The 19,147-nt window shown below is 41.7% G+C and overlaps 2 protein-coding genes across 7 annotated transcripts in view; one reads left to right on the top strand and one right to left on the bottom strand.

The window, feature by feature from the left end:
- LOC309328664 (ceramide synthase 3-like) overlaps positions 1–3,921 on the bottom strand; it is a 92,098-nt gene extending 88,177 nt beyond the window's left edge. The window contains exons 1-3 of one of the 3 annotated variants that reach the window (XM_081838854.1): positions 3,458–3,921; positions 1,163–1,672; positions 977–1,066 (exon numbers count right to left, since the gene is read on the bottom strand). In XM_081838854.1, coding sequence (XP_081694980.1) covers positions 977–1,066; positions 1,163–1,582 — 510 coding nt within the window. In that variant the 5' untranslated portion in view covers positions 1,583–1,672; positions 3,458–3,921. The remainder of the gene's footprint in view (positions 1–976; positions 1,067–1,162; positions 1,673–3,457) is intronic. The other 2 variants (XM_081838852.1, XM_081838853.1) reach the window with 2 other exon arrangements.
- Positions 3,922–4,090: 169 nt separating this feature from the next.
- Positions 4,091–19,147, top strand: part of ASB7 (ankyrin repeat and SOCS box containing 7) — a 38,835-nt gene continuing 23,778 nt past the window's right edge. Inside the window, exons 1-4 of one of the 4 annotated variants that reach the window (XM_081839272.1) lie at positions 4,091–4,414; positions 10,620–10,708; positions 13,575–13,664; positions 14,867–15,133. In XM_081839272.1, coding sequence (XP_081695398.1) covers positions 14,923–15,133 — 211 coding nt within the window. In that variant the 5' untranslated portion in view covers positions 4,091–4,414; positions 10,620–10,708; positions 13,575–13,664; positions 14,867–14,922. Of the gene's footprint in view, positions 4,415–10,619; positions 10,753–13,569; positions 13,665–14,866; positions 15,134–19,147 lie in introns of all 4 variants that reach the window. The other 3 variants (XM_081839269.1, XM_081839271.1, XM_081839270.1) reach the window with 3 other exon arrangements.

Raw genomic sequence — 19,147 nt, 5'->3', positions numbered from 1 at the left:
AAAGCAGACTATTGTGTGGAAGGACTGTAACTTCAGTTCAGATAGTGAAAACAAATTCCCAGGCTCAAAATATGCTCAGAAGGACCTTGTACTTTCAATGCTAGTGGTATTTTGTACCCAATTCTGGTTAGTGCATATGGAGGTTCTAGCAAAAACAACAAAGTAGATCATCATTATATGAAGTCTGTCCACTTGTTCAACACTGTAAGCCTGAAGACAGAGACAGTCTTGCTTTTATTTATCTTATATAAGCCACTCAGAGTCTTTGCAATTGAAGAACAGAATAAAAGCTGTAAATGTAGAGCTTTAAATAACAGTTAAGTAGAGAGGAAGCTCTCACCAACAAAGACATTCTACAATCTAGGCACTACCATGAAGAAAGCCCTCCTCTCTCTTGCCCCCGAAGATGCAAGTGTTTTGTCTGACCATGTTTTGAGTGAGTAAAGAAGCATACCCCCCACCTCCGATTAAATCAGCCTAGGATGATGGAGTAACACTACAGAATCTGATTAGTTAAAAGAAGAAAAAGTGATTCATTTCTCAAACACCGCCTTAAAAATAGCCCTGCCAAGTTAAATAAATCTTGGCTGTTTAATCAATTAACAGCATTCTCCTATAATTCTACTCAGAAGTAAGCCCCACTGAGTTCTATGTAGGTACACAGTTGCAGCCATTTACCCAACAGTAAACCCCATTGAGCTTAACAGAACATCCCATAATTCCCTCTGGTGTGCAAAAGAAAGCCTTTTCTAAGAAGATATCTGCCATCCACAGATTTTAAAGTACTTAAATAAAAAATAATGAACCTTAAAAACAACATTATGATTGATTAAAAAAGGATCCCCTAATTACTTGCACAGATTTTTAAATCAACTGATTGATGCAGCTGACTTAATTACACACCTACTTCAAAAAACAAAGAGTGAAGCAGAAAGCTTTTAGTGGGAACTAGCCCAAAGCCCACTTTGAAACTCACCTCTTCTGTTAGTTGAAAATGCACAAGGAAGACCAAAGCTTTGGAAGCCTGATAAGATAGTTGTTTATCAGAAATAAGTAACAGATGAATCTGCAATAAGTGGAAAAGGGAGGAATTGTAGATAAGGGATATCTTAGCAACGGAGCTATTTGGGGGGTGGGGGTGGGGAATCACCCCAAAACTTACTAATTTTGAGTCTATGTTGGCTTCTTTCAGAAGAATTCTAATAATCTCTACATATTTCTGTTTTGATTCAACTGCCACTCCTTGGGATTGCATTTTGGATAGCATCATCTTGATCAAGGTTAACTGAAGCAGCATAATTTCTCGTGAATGGCATATTGAACGAATCACACTTTCAGATGTGTCCGGCTCATCATGTGTCTTGAGGGCTGGATCAGAAGAGTTCCGAGCACCAGTGTTAGGAGAAAACAGACTCATTGCCCATGATTTTCTATTTGTTGATGACAAGTGTTGCAGTGATATAGGATTTAGAAGAGCTGCACAACTATGACTATCTTTCAGAAATAAGGCATCTACCAGCATATCATCATACATTTGCTGGAGAGAGTCCCCATTGTGGGACAATTTGGTATTTTCAGTCATTCTTTGCACATTCACATTACAGAGATCTGAGTTGCTTCTCCAATAAGCAGGGAAAATTCATCATTTCATGCAGCTTTTTCTCTGGTGTATCTAGAATTAAAGGCAATAATGAATATCATCATCATCAGGAAATTGTTACATCAGCAAGAAAACCAAACAGTTTAGATTAGTTATCTGACGGGAAGTAAGTACTTTTGGAAACAGTGCAATCTTATGCATACCTATGGGGGATGTAAAGCATATCAGAACTAGGAATACTGAACTCCTTGAAAGAAAGGTGGGATATAACAATAAAAATAGATATTGCAGCCCAACAGTGCAGTTCTTTACAAGTCTATTCAGAAGCAGACCCTAATGAGGTCACCCTCCTAGAAAAGTATGTATAAGATCGCAGTCTAAATCTACTATTGCATACATTTTATCAAGAAAGCACATGGCTTTGGCAAATAAAACATTTCAGCCAAACAAATACACATCTCAGAACTATGTTCATTACTGAAAACTCACCCATACCTGAGACCATTAAGAGAAGGAAGGATGCAACCTACTAGGTTAATCAACCTAGGTAGTTTCTTAGGTTAATTATTATTGTGATTGGCACAACGCTGTTGTAATAGGAAGCGTTTGAAATCTTTAGAGGGCTACATAATAAATGCTACAAATATTAATATAAAGCTCAAGAACTTTTTTGCATCCTAGTCCTTCCCTCATATGCCTCATCTTAAAAGTTATCAATATACCCATCTCTTCCTGGTAGTCCTTCCTTGGAACTTAATACAGAGCAGAATGAGGTGGTAGGATCCTGAAGGGGCTGAGTGGACTTTTGTACGCTGCATATATTACAAAAACCAAAATCTGAAGTCCAGAAGTAGCACAGGATGAACAGAGCTGCACACAGGATGGTGGGAGTTGATGACAGATAACAGCTCCGTCTGTGATGTGCTAGTGGTTGGTGAGGGATAATTCCATTTTTTTTTTTTTAACGAGGACAGTTCATTAAGAATGTAAGAGTCCTGCTGGATCAAACCAAAGGCTCGTTTAGCCTTCTACCTGGATATTTTTCTGACTGGAAATTGTTTTAACTGATTTTAATACTGGTTTTTTTTGGGGGGGGTTAAATTGATATACAGTGGTACCTCAATTTAAGTTCTTAATTCGTTCCGGAGGTCCGTACTTAACCTGAAACTGTTCTTAACCTGAAGCACCACTTTAGCTAATGGGGCCTCCTGCTGCTGCTGCGCCGCCGGAGCACAATTTCTGTTCTCATCCTGAAGCAAAGTTCTTAACCTGAGGTACTATTTCTGGGTTAGCAGAGTCTGTAACCTGAAACGTATGTAACCCGAGGTACCGCTGTATAGTGTTTTGCTAGAAGCCGCCCAGGGTGGCTGAGGAAACCCAGCCAGATGGGCGGGGTATATATAATAAATTATTATTATTACATTATTGCAACCATGTAGATATATTGCAATCAGTCACTGCCTCTCAGCCTAACCTACCTCACAGTGTTGTTGTGGGGATTAAATAAGGAGGCAAGCAGAGGCACAACTTGAGCTCCTTGGGCGAGAGGAGGGGTGGGAAATAAATCCAACATAACGTTAGTGATTAGTCCACCATCTTCTGGACTCTTTGGAAGCCCACAAGCAGAGCCAAAATTAATAACTCCTGTCCTGCTCGCGTTCCCCAGCAGCCGGTTTTCTGAAGCACGCTGCCTCCCATAATAAACGAAGCCTTCCCCCCCCCCCCGCAGTGTGGTACAGTCCACTCAACCCCCTCAAGGCTCTACCACCGCGTCCCGAGAGCGAAAAGACCCCCCCCCCGCAAGGCCCTCCAACAGCATCACTACAACGAACGCCCGTGCGTTGCTAGGCAACCCACCCCAGCTTCTAGGCCTAGCCATCGAAGCAGCGCTAAGACCTCCTAATCGAAAAGTCCGAGCCTTCCCCGTCGCAAAAAAGCCAACCCCTGGTTCGCGCTTTCCGGCACTGAGGGAGATAAGGAAGGCTCCGCCCCGCTCTTTCTCTTAGCGAACCGTAGAACATATAGATCTTTTAATTTCCAAATTCTAGAGTGACACCAACACCCAGAACTTCCGGTGGGAGCCCATAGAGATAAGAAAAGTATAGAGTGAATTCGCGCAGCATGAACTTTAGGGGAATTAATCGGAAAATCGCTACCGGCCATCGTTTTGTAAGTGGGGAGCTCGGGGGCACCGCCGCTCTCCCACTCCCTATCTGGATGAAAAGCTCCTTTTCTACAACCGGCGTTAGCAGGCGAGAGAACAACAACAAAAAGTTACTGCCATGATTCCGGAAGTGCCGAAAGGGAGTGCAGCGGGACTGTGCCCCTTATGGTGAGGCGGAGGGAGTGGGTGGGGGGGGGGACAGAGAGGAAGAGAGCGAGTGGAGGGGGGAGGGAGGGAACGGGGATGTGGGAGGGGAGGAGCGCTCGGAACCCCCGTGCGGCCCAATCGGGAGAGGCTGTGGGCTGCGGCGCGAGGCGGAGGGGAGCCGAGCGCGGCCGCTGATTGGCTGGGCGCCGGGGTCAGCCCCTGCCCGGTGACCCCGGAGTGAGGAGAGGAGGTGGCTCCTCCTCAGTCAGTCAGTCAGTCGGTCGGTGCAAAGTGAGTCCCCCTCCGCAGCCGCTTCTCTTCTTCGCCTTCCCAGCCGTGCCTACGGCTCCCTTCTCCTCCTCTAGTACGCAAGCTCTTTCCCCCGCCTTGCCCCGCCAGCGAGGGGGCGAAGTGGCCGCGGGCTGGCGGCTGGGCCGGGCCCGTGAGTGACTGAAAAAGAAAGAGAGAGAGAGAGAGAGAGAGGGACACGGAAAGACAGACAGGTAACGGCCGGCGAGGAGGGAGGGGCTTAGTGGCCCCCTCCCCCAATAGCAGCACGGGCTGGGGGAGAGGAGAGGTGGTAGCAGCAGCAGCAGCAGCTGTTATTATTATTATTATTATTATTATTATTGGGTGAGCCTCACCTGGGATGGTGGCAGGGATAGGATAGGGATAGGATATCTGCCTTGGCTCCTTGCTTGCAAGCTGAAGAGGGGCCTGCTCCGCTAGAGGTTTGGTGGGGTGCTTAGCCCCTTCGCCATATCAGTAGGGGTGGCTAGGTTTACCCAGTTTTCCTTTGCAACTGCTATTTCTCTAATTATTTATTTCAGTAAACGCTCCTTAACCTAGCTTTGGAAGCAAGCTTTATGGCTGTAGTTTTGTTTTTGTAATTGTGTTTGTTTGTTTTTAACTCTTATATCCTATCCTGGGACCTCTGGTTGACAGACAGGTAAGAAGGCTACTAGAAAAATGTAGACCTTGCAGTGAAAGGCCGCTATGAAACTGGAAAAAAATAAATGGCTATAAAAGATAATAGTCTGAGGGTGAAAAAAATGCTAGAACCCTGCTGGGGTCTGGCAGAGGGTGAGGCAGAGAGAGTGTTTTGTTTCTCTTGTAGTAGTTTGCTGCATTTACTTTACTTTCAAACCTTTATTAGGCATTATGCAAATAAAACCATAAAAGAGAAAATGACATATAAAAACCTTGAAATGTATATAAAAAAGGCAGCAGATGACTACATACATATATATATATATATATATACATATAAAATCGGTGGTTTTCCTTGTTAACCTGCTCCTTGGAGGACTGCTGCCAAAAACTCAGCAACCCCCGCCGTTACCCTTTGGTCAGCATCGGATAGGTAAAGTCCCACACATTTACCTTGCTGGGGTTCCAGACCACCCGAAAGAGGGGGCAGCACGCGTTGACGGATCGTACTGTGCAATGGGCAATGAAAGAGAATATACTCTACGGTGTCCGGGACATTCATAGAGCATCTGCAAAATCTCTTGTTTCTAGGAACGTTTTGATATCTTCCCCTGACAAATGCTGAGGGAAAAACATTTAAACGAGCCAGCATAAAAGCCCTACGTTGGGCTGGGATTATTAATTTAGCGACGTAATTGGCTCTACTATCTAAGATATTTAAACCATAGAATGTGGGGGAGCAAATTTTGTTTACAGCTGCCATAATATTTTGTCTCTCGACATCCTTTAGTCTAGTTAGGATATTATGAAAAATGTACTGCTCATTAGAATTGTACAGGGGCTCCAGCTCGATGCCTAAAGATTCAATCTTTTTTTCGAGGTGCTGATACCATCTTGATTTATAGGAGTCTTTGAGCAAATCAGCGAGCAGACTTGATGGAGGACAGCGAAAGTGGCAGCGTAACCAGTACTTTATTGAGGTGGACCATGCCCAATATTCCAGTGTGTGTATGCCTATTTCTGCACACATTGTTTCATATTTGATCACAGCTGGGAGTCCAAGAATACGTCTCAAAAAGCTGGAATGAATTTTTTTTAAATCGCTGTTATATGCTTGGACCCATAGCGGGATTCCATAAAGTAACTGGGATTGCACTTTTGTTTGAAATATCTGAATGGCCGCAGGAATAAATTGATTACCTATCTGATAATAAAAACGGGCAACTGCTGATGAGGTGCACTTTGCCTGTTTTATGGCATTTGTGCGATGGGTTACCCACCCTAGATTGCTCTGGAATAAGATTCCCAGATACCTATGGATTTTCACTTGTTGGATTTCTTGCCCTCTTATTTTCCACTTCTCTAATTTCCAACCATTCGAGAAGACCAAAATTTTTGTCTTCTCGTAATTTATAGAGAGTTTGTTACATTCGCAGTAGAGGATCAGTGAGGATAAAAGACGTTTAAGACCCAGGCTCGTTAATGATAGTAGGACAGCATCGTCTGCATATAATAAGAGAGGAACTGGCTTCTGATTAAGTTTAGGGGCATGTGATTCTATTTTTTGAAGGTAATCTGGCAAGTCTGATAGGAATAAGTTAAATAGAAAGGGGGCAAGAATACACCCTTGTTTTACCCCTTTCGAGTTTGGGATATCTGATGAAAGGTGACCTTTGGTGTTAAGTTTGACTTGACAGGTATTAGAAGAGTGTAGATTTTGCATTAGAATCAATAAGCGCTGATCAATTTTTAATTCTGCGAGTTTCCTCCACAGCTTTGGGCGGTCAATTGAGTCGAATGCACCACGAAAATCTACAAAAGCAGCGTATATCTTAGATTGCCTTTGGGATCTGTATTTTTCAACCAGATGCATGAGTATAAGACAGTGGTCTAGTGTAGAGCACCGTTTGCTGCATTTATGTGCTGAGGAGGGGGCTTCTCTTCCCTAGTTGTCTTCTGCTTGTGTTCATCCTGGCCATAGAAATTGAGCTAGTGTTTCAGTACAACCTAAAGAAACAACTTACCATTGTTTATTATTCTGTAATTGTTGCTTGGCTGCTTTATTGTATCCACATAAATAACTTAATTATTTTATAATAGCGTCTGAAAGCGATAGCCCTCCCCCTGCCAAAGTGATAGTGTTGGATGGTACATCATAGTGTTGGATGGTACATTAAATGTCATTTAATCCAACCTCTGCCAGTGCAGGACATCTGTTGCTACAGCATCCCCCAAATGTGGCAATCTAACCTCTGATTAAAAAGCTCTAATGCTGATGTGCCTATCACATTCTGAAGTACAGTAGTCTTTCACTGTTCAACAGCTTGTGCTACCAGGAAGCTTTTACTGATGTTTAGTTTCAATTTCTGTACATGTCTACTTAGAAGTTCATTCCATTGAGTTCAGTGGGGCTTACTTTCTAATGATGTGGTTAAGACTGTAGTGCTAGGTTGTGTGTTGATGGGGAGGTATGAAATGTGGCCACTTATTTGTCAGAGGCAACTTGGAAGCTTGGGAACATAGTTGGAGATTATAGGAATAGATTCAGAAGGAATAAATGTGACTCATTTGAAGAATTTGAAAGATGATGGGGTGGGTTAGTTGTGTTAATAAGAGTTCTGTTAGGGCAGGTGGAGTTTGCTTTCTAACAGCATCTGACTGGCCACGGGTTTCCCATCTCTGGGAGAAGGGAAGCAGGTAAATCAAGAGGAGTTGATCTGGGAAGGGTATGTGGTGAGGAATGAGGTGACCTATATTGTCACCTCTGCTCAAGTTCCACCCCTTCTCTGGCATGAAGGAATTGAGAAGTAATGGTGAGTTCTTTTCTTTAGATTAAAAACTATGTGTTTAGAATGAGAAGCCTTTTCTGAGTACCTCAGAGATTTGGGTTTTTTGTCACCTTCCACACGTCTCACGGCAATGTAGAGAATGCAGTAAAGCAGCTCAGCAGTTTAAAACAGTAAAGAAAAGAGCAGCAGATAAAACAGCTATACCAGCTAGACACTTATAGGATATACATATTCACATAGCTGGGAAGGCGTGTTTACAAAGTACAGGTAGTGGGCATCTGTCATATATTGAAATGAATGCTTTTCCGTAGAACCACATTGCTCCCTGCTCCAAATTCCTGTGGAGTGGGCTTCTGAAATCTTTGGACGTTGTAGGAGAAGCTCCCCTGCAGATCGCAGTGATCATATGTGGGATATGGAAGAAGTTGATTCTGCATAGCAAATTAACACATCTGCCCCCCATTACCCAGTTTCTCTATGTTCCGAGTGGACACGTGGACTTTTATAGCACTCTTCTTAGTGTTTGTGTATGTGGAGGGGGGGTTTACTATACTGATACCCAAGTATATGGCAATTTACAGAGTGATTTAGAAGATGGGTTCCTCTTTCAAGGAGCTTACACTCTAAATTGTGATGTGGGGAGAGAAGAGAGAAGGGCAACAGAGGAAGACATAAGGCATGAAATGTAGATATTCTTCTAGTTCTTTAAATATAGTGTTCAGCTCATATAGGAGATCATAGAAATATTTTTAAAACTAAAATATTTAATAAAGGCTAGTATGACACAGCAAATTAACAGTAGCAGTGAATTTCCATGGTGTGAAAGCTCCACAGCAAGTATGCTAGTCTTAAAGGAGTGATTTTCAAATTGTAGAGCAAGCTGCTCTGAGGGAGGTGCAGGGCACAGAACACCTGAAATTTTGGAGGAGTTTCACGACAGGATGCTGAAAAGCTAGGGTTTTCCTTCCCTCGCTAGCCAGGATCTGGGTGAGTTTGAATGCTCTCTGGTGGAGCATCCACATTTGATATATTGGAGGGGTGTGTATGACTGTATTCCCAGTGCCACATTATACTAACATGATTTGGGAATAAGGGAGCTCTGCTATAGCTGCTGCTTTGTTGTAAGGCTGCTTCTTGTGGAGGGGGGAATTGGTGGAAATGTTGTAACTGATTCCCCTTTTTAAGACCAGTATACAATTAGGACCGCCGTCCCTAGATTTCCACAGGCAGCATGTGAGCAAGAATCTCCACACACTCACCCATAAGACAGTTTATTGGGGGACAGCCATAAGATTGGGTAGGGGAAGGGCTGTAGCTCAGCAGCAGAGTACCTGCTTTTTATATAGAAGGTCCCGGATCCAATCCCTGGCACCTCCAGGTAGGGCTGAGAGAGACTCATGCCTGAAACCCTGGAGAGCTGTTGCTAGTCAGTGTAGATAGTACTGAGCTAGAGGCCTGACTTGTTATTCAGAACAGGAACCCTAGTTTAAAACCTTGAGGAACACTGCTTTAAGGTGCCATGGTAATATATGCTACAACAGACCAACAATACTGCTTGAGTTTGATCCACTTAATATTGTCATAACTTCATAACTTCATTCCTTAATTTTAAATATAATTGTTTCCTCCTTTGTTCTCCAGGGGCTTAAGTATACTGATTAGGCTTAACCTTTGCCATTTTGGGGGCTGCCCAAATCAAAAAAACTGGAAATGGGGTGTTTGCTAATCTTATCCCTTCCCCTTCGCTGCCAGGAATTTTGGGGGGGAGGGCAGCACACAGTCAGCAGGTCTCATGTTATCCCTGAGTGCTTTTTGGGGCCCACAAGCTATTAGATTCCAAAGAAACTGTGCTTCAATTTTTATAAGTTAAAGATTTTAATGGGGGGGGGAGAGATTATGAGTTTCAAGCTATAACAGAAAAGGAAACAAAATAGTCCCAAACACATTGCCGGTTTCAAATATGAAAAGTGTATACAGGTATCTCAGGTTTGTCGTACTCTGTAAGTGAAGGATATACTGCATGTATGTGAAAGCAGCAGGTAGATGCAGAAGTAACTTGCACATACTCTTCCATGTAGCTCTAAGACTAGTGAAGCATAACAGCAATGTGTTGGAATCATAAATCTTTATTTCTGAAGCTTATTATTTTGGCCATCTGTTTTACATTTTTGACATGATCCATAGGTGGTTGTTTATAGCACACTCTTATATGTATATGCTCTGAAGTAAGTTCTATTGAGTTAAATGGGGCTTACTTCCAGCTAGGCTGTTATAGGATTGCAGCCATAGTCTTTTAAAACTATCACAGGGAAGTCTTCTATAGCCTGGCCCAGTGGTTTTCGACCAGTGTGCTATGGCACCCTGGGGTGCCTTGAATGATGGTCAGGGGTGCCACAGGCAACAGTGGCCTCTGTCCCTCTTTCCTTCCCTCCCTCCTCTGTTGCCTTCTCACGTCTCTGCCTCACAAAGGCTTGCATAGTTGTTTATTGCAGCAGCCCTGGCTATAAGCTCTACAGGCGAATGGTGCCTCTGGGAGGCACCTCTTTTGGGGGTGGGGGGCAGCTCAGAGACCAGGGATGGCAACAGCAGCTGCCTGGAGGACTTTCGAAGGGAGAGGAGAGGAAGCTGAGGAACACTCAGGGATAGTTACCATCTCTCAGCCTAACCTTCCTCACAGGGATTATTTACTATCTATCTATCTATCTATCTATCTATCTATCTATCTATCTATTTATACCCTCCCCTTCATCCAAAGGTCCGAGATTAAAATTATAGAGTCCAATTTTTATTTATTTTTATTTTTTTAAATTGAAACAGCATAAAACAAAATACAGAGTTTTGTTGTGAGAAGAAATTGGGGTTGGGGAGGGAGACCAATAAACTGCCCTGCACTCCTTGATGGAAGGGTAGAGTAAAATGTAATAAAACAAGTGTAGAGTAAGGAATGAACTTGTACCAGCTGCAACCCTGGTTCTTCTTGTCATTCCAGGCTCATGCTGCTGCAGAATAAATTTGCAGATTTTGAATCCAAAACAAAAGTCAAGAGGCAAAGATGTAATGGAAGAATCCAGTATCCAGGTGACAAACTTCAATCCTGGTTTTTTATGCTTTCACACTATTTTGTGAATGTTGTTACTCAGATTCTTGGCTTGCTGACAGTGGATTGTAACTGTTGGCTGATGTCTTACATAGCTTCCACTGTGATAAAATGATCAAAATGTTGAGAGATGCAAGAGGCATAGTTGTTTTCTCTTTGTATTTTGGCTAGTTACCCTGGAAAATTTGGATGGCCTTCTAGAATTAGCTGTTCTAAATTTTACATAGCATGTATTGTGTGCAATATAGGCAATTATTGAAGACTGATTTCATGCATGCTTCCTTCAAAGGAAGCTCCATTGTATTCCCATAGGATTGTGGCCTTCGTGTAAAAAGGTCTCCATTTTGGTTATTTTTTGCTTATACAGGTAATAAACTTATAGTCGTACAAGTTAGATTTCAAAGTGAAGAGAAGGCAATGCAACTAGAACCAAGTAAACTAATAACTATGGATTAACTTCTAACTGGATCTGTGCTTTTCTGAGCATCAATTTCTGCTACTTTTCACTTGTCTGGTTTAGATATTAAGCACAGATTTGTACTGTATATGCTAAGATATGGAAAAGCCTTGGGCCTGCATGGTCCATCTTGCACTACCTTTTTATTGCACTGCAATTAAACCAGAAAGTCTTCAGCCCATTTCTTATGGGGGCAAGACTCATGTGTATCTTCACTTATTAAGCTGAGATTTTTGTCTGAACCATGGTATTTTGTGCATATCTCTGGAAATTGGATATCCTCTGTGACTGATGTATGTTTATAATAAAAAAATGTCTTGATGAGATGGGGCTCTTATTGATACTCTAGCAGTGAAAGAGTCAAATGTTGTTTTTGTTCAGTGAGGCTCAGTGTGTTTTACGGGGGCTTTTTAGTATTGCAGGAATTTGAAGATATGTCACCAGCGAAAGATTTGCAAAGTAAACAACAAAAGGTGGAATATATTGGCCTAAAGTGTTTTATCTTAGTTTGATTGAAATTCATCTTATGTTAAATATTTACATGTATCTGAAGGCTAAAGTATATTCAAATGTTTGTGCTATTTTATATTGCAATGCTCTTATGGGGTCTTTGTGATCTTGAGTTTTTTTGCACTTGTTTAAATTGCAATCGTATTATAAAACAACGAGCATATAAAATTATAAATGACATTTTATATACAAGTAAGATAAAATCTGGATTGTTGAACTGGATCATCCTGCCCACAGTCTAAAGGTCCTGTTTACTAATGTCAAAAGTGACCTTCCTAGATTTAGGATCAAAGTAACATGTGGGGAAGGAAACAGTTCACAGGGAACCTAGATCTGGTTCATACACTTATTTAACATTAACAAGTCTAAATTGGAATTCAAATCTTAATTTATATACACACCAATTTATATACACACCAATAATATGCCTAGTGCTTTATAATCATTAACTCATTTACTCAGTGTTCCACTGAGGTTTTACAGTTGGCTAGTTGATGTTTAGCTGGAGTGACTTGCATAGGACCACCAGAAATGGAACATCAGTAAAGCAGCATTGAATACCATTTTTCTAGATCCAAGTCAAATCCTGTTCTGAATAAGTGCCAGATGCACTAATGTGCCATTGAAGCTCATCACAATCTGTTGACTGACTCTCTGCAAGTATAGGAGTGAGCCTTCAAGTGAGAAAGAAGGTCAGGAAAGAGGAGTGTTGTACATTGTCTATATATGTTGACAGTTATAATCCTGAGAAAGGAACTGAGTCTCTGATCCTATGACCTGTGCATAAAAAGGCCATGTGGGTATACAAGCCAATAATAATAATAATAATAATAATAATAATAATAATAATAATAATAATAATAATTTTTACCATCCTTTATACAAAGTTTACAGGGTGGTTTACAATGTAAAACAGAAAAATACATGCCATCATAACAAACAGAAACAATAGACCCACAGTTGGAAAGGCATAGATTGTTTAATTAGCCAAAGTTCTTGGGAGAAGAAGAATGTTTTGGCCTAGTGCCTAAAGATATGTAACAAAGGCACCAGGCAAGCCTTCCTGGGGAGAAGGGAGCCACTGCAGAAAAGGCCCATTCTTGTGTTGCCACCCTCCGGACCTCTTGCAGAGGAGGCACACGAGGAAGGGCCTCAGATGGTGATCACAGCATGCAGGTTAGTTTTTATGCATATATCAGTAGGTGGTCCTTGAGTTATTGAAGGCTCCCACCCCTAACTTGGACAGTCGCTCCAGAAGGATACCATGCTTGATAGTATTGAAAGCAACTCAGAGGTTGAGACAGAGATCATCATTCAGGGAACCAAAGTAGTTTCTATTCCATAACCTTACTTTAGGACCCCAAACCAGGCCTAAACTGGTAGTGGCATTTCTATTCCATAACCTTTCTATTCCATAACCATAACTTATTACTTGATTATTTGGCATACAGAGGTTTCACAGGAGGGGAATTATTTCTTACCCGGAAATCTTTAGAAAGAGTGTTGGGTGTATTTCTGTAGACTATAGTGAGGGGCCATCATTCACCTGCCATCTTCTTCACAGGATAACTTTTAGGGTTTTAATGCTTGTACATCTCTGTACATGCTAGAAAAAAGATGGGATGCTGATGCGCCAGTGTGTGTTACTGTTTTTTCTTCTCTTTGTCCACCCTGCATTTTTCCTCCATCTTGTTCTACCCTGCCAAGTTACATGTCTTAAATTAAGCATCTTTTTTCAAACCGCTTCTGTTATTTCACCCTGTTTTAGACACCCTGGTGTTAAGATGCATGAAATCTATGTGACATTTGAGAGTCGATGAACAATTTTTATTTTTGCTTGCTTTGATCTAACAAGACTACATTCTTTATTTCAAGGAAAGCAGTTCGCTTGACACATTATACCTGCCAACAAGGTTATGTATAATAAAGATGGGAAATACAACTAACAAAAAGTGACCTCTGCTTATAAGGTAACTATTTTTTTAATTGAACACTTGAAACTTTTATTTGTTTTAGAAAATGTTAAAATGCCTCTTTCTTAGGGTAGTAACAGTGGAGGACATCCAGGATCTACTCATTCAGTGCTATCTTCAGTGATAGCATTAGGGATAAATGGCTGAGGCAAATAACAATAAATGAAAGTTTCATTGCAATTTCCCCCCTCCCTGGCTCGATTTGTATTATAAAACCTGTTATGGTTACCCAGCCACAGAAAAAGTTTTATGAGAGAGAGAAAACTATTTCAGATACTGGGTATTAAATGCCAAATACTAAATACTAAACTTTGTCAGCAGCCAGTGTGGCTGCCCTAGTTGTTGCTACTCAAAATATCCAGGCAAATTTTAAAGAATGTTTAGGAACTGCAATGCAACTTTAAGGATTGCAAAGTAATTTTAGTTATGGTTTTCTATGTATGTATAAGTGTTTCTGAAACCTATTTTTTAAAAAAAACAGTGTAGTTTTGGAACAATAACAGTTTTCTACTGGTTCTTTGGTTAAAGTTGGAAGCAAACCATCCTCTACACTTGCACAAATCTAAGTCAGAGGAAGAAAAGCTGTTGGTTCATTCATACATCGCAAACCTTAAAAGAACCCAAAGATTTTTTTAAATGCATAGATAGTCCATTTGAATTGCAGTGTAGCTAATTCCACTGTTCTTGAGGAACATGTAGATAATGCTGCATGACATTTTATTAGAAATAGTTGTGTCCATTGATACTTAGGAAGTAAGAGCAATGAGGGCCTAAATGGCACAGCCAGATCACCCTCACAGTCTTAAAAATGTAGGTGTAAAAGGGCAAGTGTCTAGGCTTCGTGAAATAAAAAATCAAGGTTACGATTTTTGGAAAGAAATATCAGAAACTGATTGACCAATGGCATGAATTTAAATATCTAGGAATTCATTTGGAATGTAATAAAATGTTAAGCTTCTAAAACCTTGAGTACCATTAAATTTTATTCTGTGAAAGTTGACTTTATAATTGATCCTTCAGCCTTCTCAAATGGCTATTTTGGGGGTACAGTGGGGTAGTGGGGACTGAAAAGCCCTGGCACATGGGTGTGTGTGTTTGTGTGCAGCTTTGTGGATCCTGTCCTGTTTATCCATGTTGCTATGGAGTGTTATTGGCACTCTCCCTCTCTCCAATTCTGATTTGTGTTTACTGTGTTTCAGTTGCAGGTGACCTGTGAGACCTCATGATCCTTCTTTAGGAGGCAGATATTGCGAGGATGTTACATCACCACTGCCGGAGGAACCCCGAACTACAGGAAGAATTGCAGATTCAGGCTGCGGTGGCTGCTGGAGATGTTCACACTGTGCGCAAGATGCTAGAGCAGGGCTATTCTCCAAATGGTCGAGATGCTAATGGCTGGACCTTGCTCCATTTCTCAGCAGCAAGAGGAAAAGAAAGATGTGTCCGTGTATTCCTCGAACATGGAGGTTGGTTGACTTAAATGAGGTGGGGGTGAAATTTGACCAAGCATCAAGGATTTTATCCTTCGCACCTTCACTTTAAACTCCTGTTTGTTTGTTTGTTTGTTTGTTTGTTTGTTTGTTTGTTTATGGCAGTGGCCACATTCAGATGATCCCATCTCTGCTTAGTAAGTCTATATATGTGCAAACTTCATGAACCTTGCTTCCCACTTGGTGTGAGTATGCAAATGAGATGGGAAATGGCAGCTTGTCTTTCAGTCATGCCTGAATCTGGAAACCGTCACTTTAAAGTTAGCCTCCAGATCTTGACTTGACTGAAAGCAATTAACCATAGTTCCGGGTTGGGCGTAATGGGAAGCTATTGTTAACTGCCGCTTCCTGGCTTGTTCGCTGGAGGGAGAAATGAAGGAACTGCATACCTGTATGAAGCTCACTCATGTTGAGCTTAGGGTTTTATCATCTGAATGTGGCTCTTTTTGCATTTGGTTTCACAGAATGATCAGGTAAGATGGGTAGGACTTAATTTCTGTATTTTTAATTTTCTGTACTTTAAATCTAATAGTGAATTTAAAAAGTGAGTAGGCAAGCTATGGAATTGCAAAATGCACCACAAGGGGGCTCCCCTCTGTTAAGTAGTTTAAATACTGTACATACCAGAGAAATAACAGGTTGCAAGGATGCTCAAGGAATCCATTCACTTTGCATCTAGGCTATGTTAGTTTTCTCTTGTTAAGTTATTTATTTATTAAATTTATATATTGCTGTTTATCTGAGGAGCACAGGGTGGTTTACAGTATAAAAAACACAAAAATATATAACATAATAACAAACAGAACAACCCACCCCCCAGTTTAAAAAGGCAAATAGATTGTTTAATTAGCCAAAGGCCTGGGAGAAGAGGAATGTTTTCAACTGGCACCTGAAGATATGTAATGAAGGCACCAGATGAGCCTCTTTGGGGAGAGTGTTCCACAAACAGAGAGCCACCATCGAAAAGGCCTGTTCTCTAGTTGCCACCTTCTGGACTTCTCATGGATGTGGCAAATGAAGAAGGGCGCCTCAGATGATGATCACAGGATCTGGGTTGGTTCATGTGAAAAGAGGCAATCCTTGAAGTATTGCATTCCTGAGCCATTTAAGGCTTTGCAGGTCGAAAACAACACTTTGAATCGAGCCTGGAAACTAATTGGCAATCAGTGCAATCAGGCCAGTACAGTGGTACCTTGGGTTACATACGCTTCAGGTTACAGACTCCGCTAACCCAGAAATAGTACCTCAGGTTAAGAACTTTGCTTCAGGATGAGAACAGAAATTGTGCTCTGGTGGCACGGCGGCAGCGGGAGACCCCATTAGCTAAAGTGGTGCTTAAGGTTAAGAACGGACCTCCGGAACAAATTAAGTACTTAACCCGAGGTACCACTGTATTGGTGTTACATTCTCAAACCATCTTGTCCTGGTGAGCAACCTGGCACTGAATTCTGCACTAGCTGAAGTTTCTGAACCACCTGGAGAAGCAGCCACATGTATAACATGTTGCAGTAACCTAGAGGTTACCAGAGCATAGACAACAGAAGTTAGGGGTGCAGCTGGGACACCGGCTGAAGCTGATGGAAGGCACTCTGCACCACCGAAGCCGACTGAGCCTCTATCGACAGCAATGGATCCGGTAGTATTCTCAAGCAGTATACCAACTCCTTCAGAGGGAGTGTAATGCCATCAAGAGCAGGCAACCTCCCATCTAGCCAATCTAGAAAACGGCCCATTAACTGCCTTAGTCTTACCTGGATTGAGCTTCAGTTTATTGGCTCTCATCCAGTCCAAGACACCTATAGATGTAAGGGAGAAGTAAAACTGTGTGTCATCAGCATATCGCTGACAATGTACTCCAAAATTCTGTATGACCCCACTCAGCTGTTTCATGTAGGTGTTAAGTAGAATGTGGGATAAAATCTAATTCTGGGGAACCCCACATTGAAGGCTCCATGGGGCTGAAGAGCATTCCTCAAGTATCACCTTTGGGAAATAGACATCCAAGAAGGAACAGAACCACAGCAAAGCAGTGCTTTGAAACTTTTGTGTAAGCCAACTATCAAATGTAGATGACGATACTGTGGTACCTGGGTTGTCGAACATAATCTGTTCCAGAAGACCGTTCGACTTCCGAAATGTTCTGTAACCGAGGCACAATGGGCGGTTGGCAAATTCCATTGAGAAAATGGAGAAACACGCCTCAGAAGCCATTCAACTTCCAAGGCGCATTAAAAAACGGAAGCATTCACTTACAGGTTTTCGGTGTTCGGCTTCCAAATCGTTCGGCTTCTGAGACGCTCGAAAACCAAGGTTCCACTGTAGCAATGTTTAAGAAGTTAAAGAGGTTTTTGTGTCTTTGGTTTCTTTGAACTGGTAGCATAGTTTTTCTAAGCAGCTTCGAAGCCCAGCCATCATTGCAAATGTTCAAAGGGAGCTCCTGGGAGTGAAAAGATCTGATTTGGACCCATGAGAGCACCCATCTGTCTCCTCCACCCCAGCCCCACTGGTACAGTGTCCCTGGGAGGCTCAGTGTATATTTCTGCATCATTTCCATAGTCATTTGCAGCCCTATTTGAACATAGTCACAGTAGCAGCTGGTATTGGAAGCTCCTTGGGAGTGGCTATTTTACCAGTTTAAAGTTTCTGTCTTTTTAAATGCAGCCTTCAGCCTATGTAGTAAAACAAGTACCATTCTAAATGTGATTCTAGTACAGACATTTTATTTTTGTTTTAAAACTTGCAAATAGTAAACAAACAACCTGGGAATTAACAATGTGAAAGTGACACAGACTGACCATCCCTAGTTAAGGGCAGTGCTCCAGAACTCTGTACTACAGGGATTGAACAAAAGAAATTGCGTGTTCGCACTTGGGGGGCGGGGAGCAAAGAGAGAGCTATTTGTGCATTAATGGGAAGCCACAGTTCAGAGGTGGCTAAAATGTGGCCCTTCATAAGTTGCTGGACTACAGCTCCTGCATTCCTGAGTGTTGCCTATGCTTTCTGGAACTGATGGAAGTTTGGAGCCCAATATCATCTAGAGCAGTGTTTCTCAACCTTCGGCTGCCAGCTGTTTTTGAACTACAGCTCCCATCATCTCTGACCACTGGTCCTGCTAGCTAGGGATGATGGGAGTTGTAGTCCAAACTAGCTGGAGGCCCAAGGTTGAGAAACACTGATCTAGAGGGCCACAGGTTCCCCAACCCTGCCATAGTTAATGGTTTCCAGGAAAGTATGAACATGCCACTGTGTGCATAAAGTGAATTGGAGCCTATGTGCTAAAATGTAAAATTGGTGAATTCGCGATAAGATGGCAGAAAGACTGGAATTTAACGAAAGGGAAACTCTGAGAACTTTTGTGTGGCCTCTTACTGGGGAAATTTCTCTGGCGGCAAGAGCTTATGGAACAAACGGATCCAAGTGAATCATGTTTTGCCAAAATCCAACAAAGCTTTGTATGCCACATAAGTACCCCTTCATGTATCTAATATACATAAATCTACTAGAGGCTGAGGTTTTACTATGGGAATGATTTTGAACACTCAAGGAAAGCATGATTATGTATTTTTCAGTTCTGCTCATGTAGCTCCCACCTTCTGTTGACAGTAGTGTGTTTATTGTAGACTCTTCTGTATTACTCCAGTAGAGTAGATTCCTCTTGCTATGTTTGTAAGAAAAAGAAAGATATTATTGTGTTGCAAGAAATAGTTCTTATGCTTTATCATTGTATATCTTAGATCATGTACATGTATGTCTGAGTGCATGTGCTGCATAAACAGGAAGCCCATTCCTTCTAGATGGTGCTAACATGGAACTGAACATTTAATGAGGGGGTCGATTTGTGCCATGAAATATACTACTAGTTAATCAGGAGAATAGCACAGAAATAGCCTATTGGTGCCTTAAAGCAGAGCTTATAAATCAGGTTTCCTCAAACTCAAAACATACAAACTACAAAAGCTGTAGTCTCAAAACATCTGGAGGACTGAGTTT

The sequence above is a fragment of the Podarcis erhardii genome (genome assembly GCF_964252035.2).
Source record: "Podarcis erhardii genome assembly, chromosome: 14".
NCBI lineage: Eukaryota > Metazoa > Chordata > Lepidosauria > Squamata > Lacertidae > Podarcis > Podarcis erhardii.
The sequence above is the reverse complement of the archived record's forward strand: the minus strand, read 5'-3'. Positions and strand labels throughout refer to the sequence as shown.